The sequence below is a fragment of the Rhincodon typus genome, chromosome 6, assembly GCF_021869965.1.
Source record: "Rhincodon typus isolate 14 chromosome 6, sRhiTyp1.1, whole genome shotgun sequence".
Lineage (NCBI taxonomy): Eukaryota > Metazoa > Chordata > Chondrichthyes > Orectolobiformes > Rhincodontidae > Rhincodon > Rhincodon typus.
The window spans coordinates 66,678,937-66,698,289 of NC_063337.1; the positions used below are offsets into that span (position 1 = coordinate 66,678,937).

General features: G+C 40.5%; 1 protein-coding gene across 1 annotated transcript in view; it reads right to left on the reverse strand.

Annotated features, from left to right (window-relative positions):
- uggt2 (UDP-glucose glycoprotein glucosyltransferase 2) overlaps positions 1-19,353 on the reverse strand; it is a 298,559-nt gene that overhangs the window by 238,775 nt on the left and 40,431 nt on the right. Inside the window, exons 4-6 of the mRNA XM_048597609.1 lie at positions 15,719-15,849; positions 11,859-11,971; positions 9,931-10,105 (exon numbers count right to left, since the gene is read on the reverse strand). Of these exons, the coding sequence (XP_048453566.1) occupies positions 9,931-10,105; positions 11,859-11,971; positions 15,719-15,849 (419 nt within the window). The remainder of the gene's footprint in view (positions 1-9,930; positions 10,106-11,858; positions 11,972-15,718; positions 15,850-19,353) is intronic.

The following is a 19,353-nucleotide window of genomic DNA, read 5'->3' on the forward strand; positions in this document are numbered from 1 at the left end:
TAGATATGTTTCTAAATTTTGTTGAAAAGCGGGATAAAGGGCTATGGAGAACAGGTAGGAAAATGGTGTTGAGACCAGGATAAGATCGGCCATGATCATGTTAAATGGCAGAGCGGGCCAGACAGGCTCAATTGTCTATTCCTGCTCCTAATTCCTACGTTCCTATTACATAAATAACGTACTACAAATGATGGGGAGCCAGGGTTTAGTAACAGGGAGAAACCGAAAGAAATCAGTGTCAGTAGAGAAATGGTTTTGTAAAAATTAATGGGATTGAAGGCTGATAAATCCCCAGGGCCTGATAATCTACATCTCAGAGTACTTAAGGAAATAGCCCCAGAAATAGTCAATGCATTGATGATCATCCTCCAAGAGTATTTAGATTCTGGAACAGTTCTGATAGATGGGAGGGTAGCTAATCTAACCCTGCTAGACAGAGAACAGAGAACTACAGACTAGTGAGTCTGGTGCCAGCAGTGGGGCAGATGCTAAGGCCCATTATCGAGGACTTTTTTGCAGAGCACTTAGAAAACAGTGGTAGGATCAGACACAGTCAGCATGGATTTAACAAACAGAAATCGTAGTTGACAAAGCTACTGGAATTCTTTGAGCATGTAACTAGTAGAGTTGATCAGGGGGAGCCAGTGCATGTGGTTTATTTGGACTTTCAGAAGACTTTTGACAAAGTCCCACATAAGAGATTAATGTGTAAAATTAAAGCACTTGCAACTTGGTGTGTGTATTGAGATGAATAGTAAATTGATTAGCAGACAGGAAAAAAAAGAGTAGGAATATGTAGGTATTTTTCTTACAATAAGTAGTGTGATACTGTATGAATCGGTACTAGGACCCCTGTAATTCACAATGTATGTTGATGATTTAGATGACGGAACTAAATGTAATATTTCAACTTTTGTAGATGACACAAAGCTGGGTGGAAAGGCGAGCTGTGAGGAGGATGCAGAGATGTTGCAATGTGATTTGGACAGGCGGATTGAGTGGGCAAATGCATGATAGATGCAGTAAAATGTTGATAAAAGCAAGGTTATCCACTTTGATGATAAAAATAAGAAGGCAGATTATTATTTGAATCACTGTAAATTAAGAGAAGGGAATGGTCAACAAGACCTGGGTGTCCTCATGCACCAGTCGCTGAAAGTAAATGTACTGGTGTAACTGGCAGTAAAGAAGACAAATGATATATTGGCCTTCATGGCAAGAGGATTCAAGTACAGGAACAAGGATTCTTGATGCAATTACTCAGGGAATTGGTAAGGCCACACCTGGAGAATTGTATGAAGTTTCGCCTCCTTACAAGGATAAAAGGAAAGAAACGGTGGGAGACGCTGGATACTGCAAAGGCTACAGGCCCTGGCAACATTCTGGCAATAGTATCAAAGACTTGTGCTCCAGAACTTGCTGGTCTCCTAGCCATCTCTTCCAGTACAATTACAACACTAACAGCTACCTGGCAATGTGAAAGATTTCCCAGGTATGTCTGGTTCACAAAAAGCAGAACAAATCCAACCCAGCCAATTACCATTCTATCTGAATCAACAAAGTGATAGAAGAAGTCATCAATAGTGCTATTAAGCAGCAAAACCTGCTAAGTGGTGCCCAGCTTGGGTTCCAGTAGAGCCACTCAGCTCTTGACGTCATAATAGCCTTGGTTCAAACATGGACAAAACCGCTGAATTCCAGGGGTGAGATAAGAGTGACAGTGACAGCCCTTGACATCAAGGCATCAAGAATCTGTAGCAAAACTGGAATCAATGGGTATCAGAGGGCAAACTAGTCGCTGGTTGGAATCAAACCTGGCACATTGGAACATGGTGGTGGTTGTTACAGCTCAGTCATCTCAGTTCCACAACATCTCGGCATGAGTTCTTCAGGGCAAAGTACTAGGCCCAGCCATCTTCAGCTGCTTCATCAATGACCTTGCCCAATGTGCTCAGAAGTATGGACGTTTGCCAATAATTGCACAATGTTCAGCACCATTTAGTCTTAGAGATATACAGCACAGAAACAGACCCTTCAGTTTAACTCATCCATGCTGACCTGATATCCTATATAAATCTACTCTCATTTGTCAGCAGCACCATTTAATCTTAGAGATATACAGCACAGAAACAGACCCTTCAGTTCAACTCGTCCATGCTGACCAGATATCCCATATAAATCTAGTCTCATTTGTCAGCATTTGGCCCATATCCCTTTAAACCTTTCTTATTCATATATCCATCCAGATGCATTTTAAATGCTGTAATCGTACCAGGTTTCACCACTTCCTCTGTGACTCCTCTGATACTGAAGCAGCCCAAGTTCAAATGCAACAAGATCTGGGCAATATCCAGTCTTGAACTGACAAGTGGCAAGTAATATTTGTGGAACACAAACACCAGCCTATGACCATCACCAATAAGAGACAATCTAACCATTGCCTCTTGACATTCAATGTGTTACCATCACTGAATTCCTATTATGAACATCCTGAGGGTTACCATTGGCCAGAAACTCAACTAGACTTTCTAAATGAACACAGTAGCTCCAACGGTAGGTCACAGGCTAGAAATACTGTGGTGAGTAACTCACCTTTTGACCCCCCAAAGCCTGTACATCATCTACAAGGCATAAGTAAGGAGTGTGATGGAATATTCCCCTTTTGCCTGGATGGGTATAGCTCTAACTCAAGAAGCTTGACATCATCCAGGACAAAGCAGCTCACTTGACTGGCACCACATCCATAAGCATCCACTCCCTTCACCACCAATGCTCAGTAGCAGTAGTGTACTTTGTACAAGATGCACTGCAGAAATTCACCAAAAATCCTCAGATAGCACCTTCCAAGCCTACAACCACTTCCAATTAGAAGGACAAGGGCAGCAGATATACGAGAACGTCACCATCTTCAAGTTTGCCTCCAAGCCACTCACTATCCTGACTTAGAAACATATCGCTGTTCCTTCACTGTCACTGGGTCAAAATCCTGAAATTCTATCTCTAACAGCATTGTGGGTCAACTCATAGCAGATGGACTGCAGTGGTTCAAGAAGGCAGCTCACCACTATCTTCTCACATGCAACTGGTGATGGGTAATAAATCCTGGCCAGCCAGCGACAACCACATTCTGTAATTGAATAAAAAGAACAGGATGCTCTTGCTATGGAAGGTTTACCAAATTGACTCCTGGGATGGCAGGACTAACATTAGAAATGAAATTAAGTCAGTTAGGATTGTTTTCATCACGGTGTCGAAGAACAAGAGGCAGATCTCATAGAAACCTATAAAATTCTAATAGGACTGTGCAGGTCAGATACAGGAAGGATGTTACCAATAATAGGGGAGTCCAGAACAAGGGTCATAGTTTAAGGAGAAGAGGTAAATCTTTTAAGGCTGAGTTGAGGTTCATTTCTTTCACCCAGAGAGCGGTGCGGCTATGGAATTCACTACCACAGAAAGAAGTCAAAACATTGCGTTTTCAAGAAGGAGGTAGATAAAGCTTCAGTGGCTAAAGGGTTCAAGGGATATGGGAAGGCAGTGTCAGGATTAGGGTAATGAGCTGGATGATCAATCAAGATATATTGAATGGCAGAGCAAGTGCGATGGGTCAAATGCCTACTCCTATTTTCTATGTTTCTATGTGCTTGACAAATTTATTAAAGTTCTTTGAGGAGGTAAGAAGCCAAATAGATTAAGGGGTATCAGTAGATATAACATATTTAGATTCCAAATGTGATTTGATAAGGTACCACACAACAGACTACTTAAGATAAGAATTTAACGTATTGGGATAATATCAACAATGGATAGAAGATTGGTTAATTAATAAAAGACAAGGTTGGTGCAGCAAACCTTTTATTGAATGGCACCTACAGGACCAGAAGTTTACTGGTTGATCTGATTGCTCAAGACATCTACATAATCAATGTAAAAACACACATTAAGTAATAGAAACGTAATGCAGGGGGTATACTCATCATTGCTTTACTTTATTTACAGCACAAATCACTTAAGTAATGACTTAAATAAAATTTACCAGCTGAAAGCCTTCTCCTTCGCACCCTCGAAGGACTACTCGAACATTGTGGAGATGGTGATAAACAGTAAACTTCTGGTATTTCAGGTATATAATTATTGCTGGTTTATTGAGAGTGCCAGTTCATTAGGTGCTGATTAAAACAAAATTTGCTGTGTAAATGGGAATGTCACCAGGATGGCAACCTGTTACTAGTCCAGCCCCACAGAGATCAGTGCCGAGGCCACAATTATTTATACTATCTATTAATGATTTGGATGAGGAAAGTGAATGTACCATAGCCAAGTTTGTGGGAGACACAAATAGGTGAGAAGTCAAGTGGACAGGATGACACAGAGGGATATAGATTGGTTAAGTGAGTGGGCACAAATGTGGCAGATGAAATATAATATAGGAAAATGTGAAGCTATACACTTAGGCAGCAAGATTTGTAGAGTTGAATTTTACTTTAATGAGGGCAGACTGCAGAAACCTGCAGTACAGAGGGATTTGGGATGCATTATGCTCATGCATAAATCACAAAAGACTGGCACACATGTTCAACAGGTAATTAAGAAGGCAAATACGGAAAGTTGTGGAGCAGCAGTGGCAGGAGTTTCGGAGGGTAATTCGGGAAGCACAACAGAAATTCATCCCAAGGAAGAAGAAACGTACTAAGGGGCAGCTGCCATGGCTGAGAAGGGAAGTCAGAAACAGTATAAAAACAAAAGAAAAAGCATACAATATGGTGAAGATTTGTGGAAAGCCAAAGGATTGGGAAGCCTTTAAACACCAGAACAGGACAACTGAAAAACAAATAAGACAGGAGAAGATGAAATATGAGGGTAAAGTGGCTAGGAATGTAAAAGACAATTACAAGAGTATTTTAGATATTTATAAGGTAAGAGAGAGAGGCAAAGGTCGACATTAGACTGCTAGAAAAGAGGCTGGAGAAGAACGGGGACAATGGGGAACCAAGAAATGGCAGAGGAAATGAATAGGTACTTTGCATCAGTGTTCACAGAGGAAGACACTAGCAGCATATCAGAACTTCAAGAGAGTCAGGGGGCCCGAGTGAGCGTACATCACAAAGGAGGCTGTGGAGATCAAGTCATTGAGTGTCTTTAAGACAGGGGTGATAGGTTTTAGTATACTAAGGGAATCAACGGTTATGGGCAGATGGAAGGAGAGTGAAGTTGAGAAACATTTTGGCCAGGACCAAATGTGATGGGCCAAATGGCCTAATTCTGTTCCCGTATGTTATGTTCGTATGGTCAAATGGACTGATGGCATAGAGTTCAAGGGGAATGCAGTATAAACGTAGGGAAGTCTTGCTATAGCACTACAAGGCATTAGTCAGACCACAGCTGGAATTTGGTGATTAGCTTTGGTCCCCTTATTTGAGGAAAGATACACTGGTATTGAAGGCTGTCCACAGAAGATTCACTCAGTTGACTCTAGCTATGCAGGTTTTTTTTATGAAGACAGGTTGAATAGTTTGGGACTGTACCCATTGGAATTTAGGAGAATGAATTTAGGACCTCAATGAGGTACAAGATTCTCAGAGGACTTGAGGTAGTTTCCCTTTGTGGGAAGGCCTAGGTCCAGAGGGCATAATCTCATTTAAGACAAAAGTGAGGAGACATTTCTCCTCTTAAAGACTAGAGAACATGTGGATTTTTTAAACCACAGAGGGTTGTCAAGGTTGGGTCATCAAGTACTGTCAAGGTGGAGATAGACAGAATTTTCATCAGTTAGGGAATCAAGATAACGAGGAAAGGACAGGAAAGTGGAGTTGAGGATTATCAGATCCACCAAGATTTCACTAAACAGTTGAGCAGATTTGATGGGCTGAATGTCGTCCCTCTGATCTGTTTTATGGGATGAGTGTCCTCAGCCCAATCATTTTCAGCTGGTTCATAAATGATGTCTCCATATCCGACCCTGCTTCCACATCTACCCCACCCCCTCTGCACTATCAGGCCAGAAGTTGGGATGTTCAATGATGTTTGCATTTATATATATAATTTTGTTTTAAAAGCTGTGTCTAAACCAGTTTGTTTTTGCTAGACCCTGTACAGAAGGCAAATCTACACTAAGTTCCACTGGCTGACTATGGGAGGAAAGGGAAAAGCCAACAGCTGTTATCCTTCACCTGCCACCAATTTCACTTCATCAACAATAGAACAGTGGGTTATTTCAGATCCAATGATAATCAAAGAGATCTGACTCTCAAAGTCTGCACATGTGCTGGAGTAATAAACTGCATTGCATCCCAAAGGATAACATATTTGGGAAGTGTGTTTTTCAAGCTAAAAATAGTTCACAATCTAATTATGTAATAAGGGATTGTGTGTGAAGATTTTAGCTTTGGTCTTAAAATGAGCAATGTGCCCACCATGCCTATTCAAAGAGAAAGAGGCGCTCTCTTTGCTGCCCAGCAGGTTCATATCTTGGGAAACCAGACAGATTCTTTATGAAACAGCTGTAGTCATAGCCCATAAGATCATAAGAAATAGGAACACTAGTAGGCCATTCGTCCCCTTAAGCCTGCACCACTATCTAATAGGATCATGGCTGATCCAACATTCCTCATGCCCATTTTCCTGTGTTTTCCCCATAACCCTCAATTCCCTTACTGATCACACCCATTTTGGCATACGGAAGATTGGGGGATCAGCAAGTAGGTTGGTGGGGATGCCTGTGTAGAAATGTGGTGGAAACTGAAGAATTAAATTACCATTTCTAAAAATGACAGAGAAACAAATAACAATGTTGAAAATCATTTTTACCGTTCTAATAAATATAACTTTGGCAAACGAAAGTAAAAGGCTTGAAATGGGCCATGTGATAAGGCCTGAAGTAAACAACACACATTTGAGATGGACATTTTGGACTGCCTCCTGTACCACTCATAGCGACTGTAGAAAAAGGAAATTAGAGAGGATCAATGTGTGGCTTGAGGCAGCAAGGAGGATTTCGGATTCTTGGGGCATTGAATCAGCTCTGGATCAGGAGACACGTCTTCACTTGTTGAGATTTACATCACCCCAGCTGGAATAGGACTATATCCTCACGGGGAGGATCACAAGTTTGGCTGCTGTGAGTTTAAAGTAAATTATAGAATCACTACAGTGCTGAAAGAGGCCATTCAGCCCATCGAGTCTGTACCAATCCTGAGAGCATCCCTTCCAGACACAGCCCCCTAACCTATCCCCATAACCCCACATTTACAGTGGCAAATCCACCCTACCTGCACATCCCTGGACACTACGGACAATTTAGCATGGCCAAGCCACGTAACCTGCATATCTTTGGACTGTCAGGGAGGAAACCATAGCACCCAGCAGAAACCCATGCAGACAGGAAAACTTGTAAACTCCACACAGACAGTGGCCCAAGGCTGCATTCAAACTTGCCATAATGCAGCAGTGCTAACCACTGAGCCACCATGCTGCCCCTAAATTGAACTGAATTACAATTGAAGACAGAAGTAAAATAGCTATAAATGATTCTATAACTGTCAATTGTATTGTTGCTTGGTTTGAAACAACTGAAACAACAGTCAATACATTTGTCTGTATTTTGTCTCTACTTAAGAATAAAAAATTGAACCCACGAGTTACAGTTTCTTTCATACAAACAGTTTAGGGGTTGTTAGGGGTTGAGAGGTGAGATGAGGGGTTTGTACTATGCAGAGAGATTCAGCAGTTTTGACCTTCGCTCTTTGGAGTTTAGAAGAATGAGAGAAGATCTAATTGAGGTAAATAAGATGCTAAAGGATCAACAAAGCAGATATAAAGAGGATGTTTCCTTATGTGGCGCTATCTAGAGCAAGAGATCATAGTTTTGGGATAGGGGGTCACAGATTTAAAAGAAATGAGAAGAAATGACTTCTCTCAAAGCGTTGTGAATCTGTATAATTCACTACTGCAGAATTGCAGTGGATTCTGGGACATTGAGTAAATTTTAGGAGAAGATAAACACAATTTTAATGAGTAATTAGTTGAAGGACAACAGGCAGGAACATGGAGTTGCGACAAAATTGGATCAGCCATGATTGTACTGAATGGCAAAGTGGGCTGGAAAGGCTGAAATGGCTACTCCTGCTCCGAGTTCTGATGTTCTTACTGAAAACAACTTTGTTACAAGATAAAAGCTGCACAATCCAAAGAGAAAGAAATTACTGAATTGGATTAGTCGTGTTCTGTAACCCAATGTTGCCATGATTTCAATTGAAACTAGATAAACCTGTCCTATTCACATCTGACAGACACAGAAACTGAGAAAATAAGATGTCTCATCATTCAACTCAGTACCCTGTTCCTGCTTTCTCCCCATATCCTTTGATCCCTCAAGCCTTAAAAACTATTTCTAACTCCTTGAAAACATTCAATGTTTTGGCCTCAGCCGTTTTCTATGGCAAAGAATTCCACACACTCACTAATCTCTGGGCAAAGAGACTTTGCTTTACCTCAAACTAAATGGCCTATCCTATATCCTTATACCATGCCCCTGGTTCTGGAATCCCCAGTCATCAAGAACATCCTTCCTGCACTTAATCTGTCTAATCCTGTTAGAGTGTTATGGGTTTCTAGGAGATCCACCCTCTTCCCCATTCTTCTAAATTCCAGTAACATAGTCCCAAGTGATCCGGACTCTCTCCATACATCAGTAATGCCATTCCAGAAATGAGTCTGGTCTGCCTTTGTTGCTCTCCTGCCATGGCCAGAATATTCTTTCCTAGATAAGAAGCAGTGTTCTGGATCTAGATCAGGAGCATGAACCTGACCCAGATCAGCTATTTGCTTAGGCCAAAACTGCACACAACGCTCTGGGTACGGTCTCACCAAGGCCCTGTACAATTATAGCAAGTCATCCCTGCTCCTGTACTCACATCCTCTCACTACAAAGGCCAACATTCTAATTGCCTTCTTCATCACCTGCTACACTTGTCTACTAATTTTCAGTGACTGGTGTAAAAGAACACCCAGGTCTTGTTGTACCTCCCCCTTTTCCAATCTATCACCATTCAGATAATCATCTGTCTTCCTCTTTTTGCTACCAAAGTGATAACCTTACATTTATCCACATTATATTTCAACCGCCATGTATTTGCCCACTCACTCAATTTGTCCAAATTACACTGAAACACCTCTGCATCCTCCTCATAGTTTAATCTCCTACCAAGCTTTGTGTCACCTGCAATCTTGGAGATATCACATTTAGGTCTGTCATTTAAATCGTTTATATATATGTTATATATATATATATATATGTGAATAGCTGGGGTCCTAGCACATATCCTAGCGGTACACACCAGTCACTGACTATCTCGGAAAAAGACTTGTTTATTCCTACTCCTTGTTTCCTGTCTGCCAACCAATTCTCTATCTATGTCAGTATACTATCCTCACTTGCACGAACTTTAATTTTACCTGATAATCTCTTAATGTGGGTCCTTATCGAATGCCTTCTAAAAATCCAAGTAAATCACATCCCTTGGCTCCCCTTTATCAACTCTCTTTGGTACATCCTTCAAATTTTAGTGGATTTGTCAAGCATGATTTCCTTTTTTGTAAATCAATGCTGACTCTGTCCAATCCTTTCACTATTTTCCAAGTGCCCTGTTACTAAATCTTTTTCTAATGGTCTATTATAGTTTGTATTATGCTATTAAATATTTAATAATAGATTTTTCAGCAGTGTTCTGAATCTAGATCAGAAGACCTGACCCAGATCAGCTATATTTGCCAGGCCAAGGGATACACCTATTGCCTTCCTGGTAAAGAGAGAATGTTTAAACCTGCACAGTTTTAAAAAGCATGGAAAAATAAAAGAAATGTCATTTATCGGATCAAGACAAAATTATTTCATATTTATAGCAATCGTGCGAACGAAGCATTTAGACATACCTGAACATAATGACGCAAAACATAAGTAAGTTCTCCTTTGCCAGCTTTATCAGACAGAATCTTGTGGAACTTAGAAAATTCTTTGGTTCCAATTTCAGCATACAAGATTGCAATCGGAACTTCAGTATTCTTGGTTGGAAATATATGATCCCCTTTAAACAAGTATGGCTTGGGCCTGTAAGCAGAAATTAGGTCAAAATTCTAACATCTATCCTAACACAAGTCTTTTAAAAATCACAATTCACTTAGTTTAACAATTCTCTCTGGTGTGATATAACAAATGAGGTTAAATGGATTTCATCTTACAGATTTTAACATCCAGATATTGGATTTCTGAAAAAAGACATTTTGTTGAAGTTTCTGTTTTACATGCATCAGAATACTTATCAAGAATACCAATTCAAAGAGAAAACCAACATTTATACTTCATGAGAAGGGGAGTGCTGATTGGTTGACAAATGAATGCTGATTGGTAGAGAATACCAGTGGAAAATACACTAATTAATGAGGGTAGAAAGTTAACTGCCAGAGAAGTGTCCACATACCAACCAATCAGCACTCTCCTTTCATCCATTAAAACATTGGTTTTGCCCTTAAACTTGTATTCTTGCAAGATGACTGATGAGTGCAAGATGAAAAGCTTCAGAAAATGTGCCTTTTTCCAGCAATATTCAAGTTCTGTGCTACCAAACAACTAACTGCAGGATTATGACCATATCTGCCACAGCATCAACATGCTTTTAAAATATCAATAGCAGTCATAAAAAAGCTTGGGAGGGACTCACATGTCCTGTTCAGCAAGAGATGCTGGCCAGTCACAGACATAGATCACAAGTGGTTTGAAAAGGCAGCTCATCACCACCTTCCCGCAGTTAGGGATAGGCCATACATGCTGACATAGCTAGTGATACCCACATACCACAAATGGAAAAAACACTCCCGAGCTTAGCAGTGCCATGTCAAAGGTGCTGCTGCTTGCGGAAGAACACTCCCACCATTGTCCCAGGATCCCAAAGAAACAAAGAACCAAGGACAAAGCCAAATGTTAGGAATGGTGTGGGGTTGGGTTTTTAATGTGATTATGCTCATTGGTTGAGTGTTGTTGATTTTGGGAATGGTATGGGTTAAAGCAAGGGTAGCGTGGTGGCTTTTAAAAGGCATACCCTTACCCTATGTACAGGTTCTCAACCAGCCTTTGATCAAAAGACACTCACCACTGCATGGCAACAGGCCTGTCTGCAGCTGGGTCAAGCTTAGGTTGGCAGGATAAGGCTAGTCCTTCATTGAACAGTTAAGTGCCTCAATTGGCAGCAGGGCAGGAAGATGGCCAAGGGACCTTTCCAGCATCCCCAGACCACCTCCTCTGAACCCCCAACCTCCAATTAATTCCAGTGGAAAGCAAGGTTTGGATACATCTAACAAAGTGCACCTTCCACCTCCGAGCTTGCTACCTCTCTAGCGGGACAGAAAATTTCTCAAGATGTCAGTTTGACGGAATGGCGAGGCCATGAGTTAGAGTTATGAAAACAGGAGTAATTATGGCTCATTTAAAAGTGGAAAAGAACAGTGTAAGAGATATATTAATAATATCAATAAACATAAGTACCAGGAAAGGATGTTATGTAATCAACAGTTTATTGGGAAAGGAAGTGTGCATCAGGAGCAAGAGTTTAGAGGGTGGATGAAGGGAGATAGGAGAGAAACTGAAAGAAAAGATGCAAATTTAGGGCTACACAGCGGAGTTTTAGAGGCAGCTTGTTCTGATAGTCAATAAAAGGAAGATAAGCAACAAAGGCAGCAATAACCTATAGGAAAATACACAAATGAAATCATTAATTCAATACTATACATTCCTCCTTACTGTAAATTGTAATGCTCTGAGAAGCATTGTAAATCTTCATGCATAGACAAGAAATTATGTTGTATACCTATTAGCTGCTCTTTTGAGGAGCTTCTTGACTTCTTTCGTATTGCAGGTGTGTTCCCCGTGGACAGCTACAAAACTACTGCATCCTTTTGGTGGTGGTTCATCAGTTGCAGTCTAGGTCAGACGTCACAAGTAAATACACAGGTTAAAAGGGGAATTTCTTTTATCCATATCTACTGCCCCAAACTCTGACTATTTCTGAGAGATGAATAACCATGGGTAACACGTCAAGGATAAAACTTGGATGTCTTTCTGATTATCTAAGATAATTGAGCAAGGGGTAGTAAACCAGTTTAAGGTATAGGGCAGATTTAAGGTATATCAGCCAACCCTCATCAGCTCCTTCAGATAGAAGATCGAACAGCACAAATGCAACAGTGAATGAAAAATACATACAAACAGTGTGGTGGTGGGTGATTTCTAACGTTCAACTCCAGACAGATGAACAATTCTGGCAGAGCACAGTACAGAGGCCATTACATTCCATGTAAGCAACCAAGGATCAGTTTAACAAGAAGCTTGGATATTGAACGCACCAACATCCCCAACTTGATAAGCAAACAAAGAAAAGTATAAAACTTATCTAACCATGTGAACATCTGAAAGAAAATTATACCCTTATCCTGTATAATACCCCTCACCTTGAAGAGCATAACACTTTTTAATGTAAGAAATTGTCACTGACATGTACAATTTCTCTAAAACCACCAGTTATAACACTTCTTCCCAAACTTTTGCCCTCTGTAATCCCCCATCTGAGGCATGAAAATTGCTGTGACCCCTCAGTAAGACCTATGACTTGGGAGTGGGGGAGGGAAGGAGATTTACAACAACAGGGAAGGTAGGTGGCTTGAGAGAGCAAGGACTACACTGTTATAGCAGGAGCATAACTATTATAATTTGGTCAAAACTCCACAGTGGCTGTTGCTGTGTTGTAATTCTTGACCCTGCTTAGGGTTGCAACTCCACTTTGAGAAGCTGACGTACAGTATGAATACACTGCTGAAAACAAAAGTAGGGAAAGGAAGCTTTGCATACATGACAAGAATAAATGAGAAGGTAAGCACACCTGCAATAAATTAGAAGCATTTTGAAATATGGTATTTCTATAAATTAAATGTCCGAATAGAACTTTTGTTTGGTCCAGAACTATTAATGGCTGAAGTAAATTTGTTACAACTATAATTGTTTTAAATCCAAAAACATCACTATAGGGTAGGCTCAGGTGCATTTTAATTATACCAATAGTTAATAAACAAAGAAAGGATCACATCCAAAGCAGATGGACAGAAAATAATGAAGAACTTTGCTGTGAACAGAGAGGAGAAAACTAACCACTACAGAAATATTAAAATGGCCAATCATGAAAACAAAAGTTACATGGATCATCAGGGACATGAAGAAGGATAAAACCATGTGGTCACATAGCATGTGTTGAAATAATATTGGCATCAGCAGAATTTAGATATGAGATATGTACAACTGTGGCTTAGTAACAGGAAAACTTGTGAGTCAGAATTTGCAGCACTGCTTAACAGACCAGGAGCAACAGAATGTGAACTTCATAAAATGATCAACTTAGTGACTCACACAATCAAAATCATTCCAAGTCATCACAAAGCAGAATGAGATCAGAGACGTGAGCAGAACAATATTGGTTACCTGAAGAAAGGGAAGCAAGAACTATAATGGAGAGAACAATAGATCCAATTATATGTAGTGGTGCTTTGCAGATTGCATCAAGTCATCTGATCAAGGTACGAACAATGTTTGAAATGCTCCAGTACAGGGACGTTGAAGGAAAAAGAAATTAAGACTATTATAGAACTTATAATGGGACCAAGCAGCAGTATTCAGAATAAACTGTGAATTGATAGTTATAAAAAGAGGATTGTGACAAAGTTTTTTTCTGTCTCTAAATTTTTCCATCATGAAAGTGAATTAATGTAAGATGTCTATCAAAGTTACCAACAATTTCACTTGATGGATGGAAGAAGAGCAATCTGAGAACTGCAAATGACACCATCATTACCTGGAAAATCTACAGGATTCTTAGACACAGTTATAATAACAGTAAAAGATACGGATTATTACTAAACTGAAGAAAAACATTACGTATGATAAATCATTGAATCATAGAATTTTACAGTACAGAAAGAGGCCATTCAGCCCTTCATATCTGTATCAACTCCCAAAAAAATCAAAGAAAGGATTATACCAGCTGCAAAAATCACAACTGAATCAAAAAAAATTATATAAGTAAAATTATTTTCTTATCTGGGCAGCGATTAACATCTCATGGGCAAAAAGTGATCAAGACATCAGGAAGTATATAACACTCGGAAACCACTTTAGAATTAAAAGCATCTCTACAGAAAGCAGAGTTAGGTGAGTAAAATGCTCCATCTGGCCAACATTACTACATGGATGTGAAAGTTGGAATACATGCAAGAAAATGGAAGATAAATTAAACCAACAGAGATATGGGGTGGAATCCTTCCAGCCCACAAACAAAGCGAGCATTAGACAGTCAATTGGGAAAATTTGGCAAAAATGAGATACTCAACGTCAAGACAATCAAGTACAATTATCCAAACAAGTTTTGAACAGAGACGAAAATCACTAGTGAGCGATGAGAGGCCTATTTGCATCAATTAGCATGTCATTAGGACCTAATATCACCTCACTGAAATGCATTTCTCTATTCTATCATGTGCTGGAGGAAAATTAGTCAGCAACAATTCCTAACAAGATCAGAGCAGGTATCTGGTGGCTCCGGAACAGCGTTGAGTCTTCTGAGTGTCCGTGTTGGACTCCAGTAACCAACAATAAAGCATGGTCCACAGGCAGCAACAGCCTACACACTTCCATTCACGGGGGATGGCATCAGACACATACCAGCCTTAGCATGCCATTGTAGAATATCTGTGTCCCTTACGAACTATCATTGTGATATTGCAACTCGTGGATTAGACGTGATGAGCATTAACCGAACAAGACTCAGACCAAAATGAGAAGAACTCTTCAGGAAAATGAAACAGAAGAAAAATTTTGCAAATGTGCAACAAGAAAAAATACAATTCACTGGACATGTACTTAGGAGAGGAAACCACTGGTCGTGACAGATAAAATTGCAGGCAGCAGAACAAGAGAGATTAAAGGGAAGAAAGACATCCATAATTTAAGAAGCAGAATGGTACAAGATTGATAACACTAAAATGTTAGTCATCATCGATGACCATGAGAGCCATGGCACCTAAAACATGGCACCTGAAGAAATTGAATTTGAGAACAGGGAAAATGGGCAATGTCGTTCATTGGTCCAATGAAAATCTTAATGTGAGCTATCAATGTAATGATTCCGTTGGGACAAATCTATTACATTTTACAAACGAGGGCATTTCTGTCATTTGCAGAATAAATATGTGAAATTCATGTATTTGTAAAAATAAACAAAATTATCATTGAGTGGGAGGATTTAGCAGACTGCTTGGATTGAGAAATACACACCTAAAATGATTTGAATTATAGCCAAACATCCAAAAACATAAAAGAGAAAAATATTTCCCCAGACAATGTCAAATTTGCTTCATTCAGAAGTATGCCAAAGTCATACTGGACTCACGACTATAGACAGAGTTTTTCAATTCCACTGTTGAACTAAATCTAGTCAAAATGCATTTTTTGACAAAGATTAAAGTAACTTTCCACTTTAAATATTTTTGTCAAAAACTAAAAATGAGCAGGGAATGCAATGTCAAGGCCCTTCAACAGTCTTCCCTTTCTTTTAAGACGGAATCAATTTTTTGCTATAGTCTCTTTCATCCAGCTTCAACATAGCATGAAGATTACTCTACGCACCTGCTGAAACATTTGAACGGTTGGAGAATATGCTCTCAGCGAGAGGGCAAACTTCAGAAGATTCAGTTTCAGTTGTGACAAGAATTGACCCGCTTTCTTCAGAATTAAATCATAATACTTGCGTTCAGAATCTATTAAATAACATTATCATTTTAATAAGAGAGTTCTATCAATAATGTCAATTATCTTATTTGCATACTATTTTTGCCAGTAACAACATTATTATTACAACACTAAATTCTTACAGCCCCTCCGAATCTCTGACTCACTGTTGTAAAGTCTGGGATAATTTGTCAGTGGTGAAGGGAGACCCATTACCACTGTCCTCAAAGGATATTGCGCTGAGAGGTCTGCTATCCTCTGTAGTGAGAACCTTAACTCTCCCAATGTGCAATTGACTGTAGTCCCACTGTCAAGCTGCAGTGACTTCATTCCATCCACACCTGCTCAAGATAAAGAATTCTCACAGTAAAAAGAATGTTGTCTATCACAGAGACTGGCATGACACCAGTCTGGATTTTGAAAGTTTTTTTTGTCAGATCTCGCACTCAAAAGACAGTTGCAGTCCTATCATCATGAAGCTGCTGCAGGATTGTTACAAAGTTTATTTGGCATCCAAAACTCTGGTGAACAGTCCATACAGTCTCATGATTTATGGCATCAAGTGCTTTAGTCAGGTCGATGAATGCAATGAAAAGCTTCTGGTGTTGTTCTAAACATTTTTCTTGGGTTTGTCTGACAACAGAGACCATGTTCGAGGTTCCTCTGGAAGATCGAAAGCTGCACGGTATCTCTGTGTCCTCAGCCATGTGAAGTAGGTGATTCAGGACTTTCCCTGCTCAGGACAAGAGGGACAAACCTTGATAACTTCCATTGTATGATTTTCCTCCCTTCTTGAAAATAGTTGCAGTATTTGTGTCCTGAGGAGTGTGTGTGTGTGTGTGTGTGTGTGTGAGAGAGACAGAGAGACACACACACAGAGAGACACAGAGAGAGAGTGATGGCAATGTGTGGAAGGAGCTCACCAAATGGATTTGTTTTGAATAGCTGCACGCACAAAAATGCAAAAGTTGATTGCATTCACCATAAAAATTATCTACATTTCAAATGCAGCTAACAAGAAAGTAAATATCAGTATAGCATTAACCCATTCCATATCCATTCTTACACATGACAAGTAGTTTACCTGAAAATAAAACTGGGAATGTTTTCAAGGATAAAAACAAGCAATGGTTATCAAAAACCAAACTTGTTTTATTGGTGCTTTATTAATAATCAATTATTTGTTTTTCTATATTTTTCCTATATTTTTAATGACTTTTAGATGGCTGACCAAATTTTTGAGATAAAACTCAGCACCAGTTCAGCATAGTGAGATTGGAGAACTCGCTGTCACAGAAAGTTAATAATATCAATACATTATTGGGCAATCTAGACAAGTTGGTAAGGGAGAAGGGAATACAGGGTTATAGTGATAAACATACGTGGAGAAAGATAGGAGGCTCAAATAGAGCACAAACACTCAAGTGTATCATGCCTTTTAACGTATACAACAAGGAATCAAACATTCGGATAGTTACAGGAGCCCAGAATATTCCTGTATTTGATATAAAAATTAAACAAGATCGATCACGACACTATATTCCTTATGTATCCATCACCGCTGATCGTGATGTGTAGCTTAGAAGATTACATGGAATGAAAGAATAAAACTCCAAACTCCTCATGACACAAAGCTCTCACTGTCACGTCCATTTAGAGTCATATAGATATACTGCATAGAAACAGGCCCTTTGGTCCAATGCGTCCATGCTGACCAGATATCCTAAATTAATCTAGTGCCATTTGCCAGCATTTGGCCCATATCCCTCTAAACCCTTCCTATTCATGTACCCATCCAGATACCTTTTAAATGTTGTAACTGTACAAGTTACACCACTTCCTCTGACAGCTCTTTCCACACATGTACCATACTCTGTGTGAAAAAGTTACCTCTTAGGTCCCTTTTTAATCTTACCCCTCTCACGTTAAACCTATGCCCTCTAGTTTTAGGCTCCCCTATCCTGGGGAAAAGACCTTGGCAATTCACCCTATCAATACCCCTTATGATTTTATAAACTTCTACAAGGTGACCCCTCAGCTTCCGATGCTCCAGGGAAAATAACCCCAGCCTATTCAGCCTCATCCTATAGCTCAAACCCTCCAACCCTGGTAACATCCTTGTAAATCTTTTCTGAATCCTTTAAAGTTTCACAACATCATTTCCTTTAACAGGGAGACCAGAATTGAACACAGTATTCCAAAAGTTAGGACGATCTAAAGCAGATTACAGAGGAGGCATGGCTTCATATAGCTTGTGGCTTTAAATACAATTTAATCAAATATCCAAAACTCCATTATCATCATGCTAATTTGTTCACCATCCTCAGTTGTTCACCATGCCTTGGACAATTACAGCAAGCACCTACCTACCCCAACCACCAATCTCACTGAAATGCCTACTTATACAATGTAAAGGCATCAATCTGCTTTTAGATTCACCTGACATTCCCCATATACCTATGGTAAACATCCCAGAGAATGAGCTGAATGTACCTGAATTTACAGAAGTTGGATTTGTTGTCCTTGGAGAGCAGAAAGTTAAGAGGAAATCTGATAGACTTCATTAAACTCATGAGAAGTCTGGTAAGACTGGACAGGGAGAAACTGTTTGTGTTCATAAAAAGATTAAGAACCAGACAGCATAGTTCTGAGACAACAAGGTGCAGGGCTGGATGAACACAGCAGGCCAAGCAGCATCATAGGAGCAGAGAGGCTGACGTTTCGGGCCTAGACCCTTCATCAGAAAAGGGGGAGGGGAAGGGGGTTGTGAAATAAATAGGGAGAGAGTGGGAGGCGGATAGAAGAGGGATAGAGGAGAGGATAGGTGGAGAGGAAACAAACAGGTCGAAGAGGCGGGAATGGAGCCAGTAAAGGTGAGTGTAGGTAGGGAGTTAGGAAGGGGATAGGTCAGTCCAGGGAGGACAGACAGGTCAAGGGGGCGGGATGAGGTTGGTCGGTAGGAGATGGAGGTGCGGCTTGAGGTGGGAGGAGGGGATAGGTGGGAGGAAGAACAGGTTAGGGAGGCAGGGACGAGCTGGACTGGTTTTGGGATGCGGTAGCGGGAGGGGAGATTTTGAAACTTGTGAAATCCACATTGATACCATTAGGCTGCAGGGTTCCCAAGCGGAATATGAGTTGCTGTTCCTGCAACCTTCGGGTGGCATCGTTGTGGCACTGCAGGAGGCCCAGGATGGACATGTCGTCTGAGGAATGGGAGGGGGAGTTGAAATGGTTCGCGACTGGGAGGTGCAGTTGTTTATTGCGAACCGAGCGTAGGTGTTCTGCAAAGCGGTCCCCGAGTCTCCGCTTGGTTTCCCCGATGTAGAGGAAGCCACAACGGGTACAGCGGATGCAGTATACCACATTGGCAGATGTGCAGGTGAACATCTGCTTAATGTGGAAAGTCTTCTTGGGGCCTGGGATGGGGGTGAGGGAGGAGGTATGGGGGCAGGTGTAGCACTTCCTGCGGTTGCAGGGAAAAGTGCCGGGTGTGGTGGAGCTGGAGGGGAGTGTGGAGCGGACAAGGGAGTCAC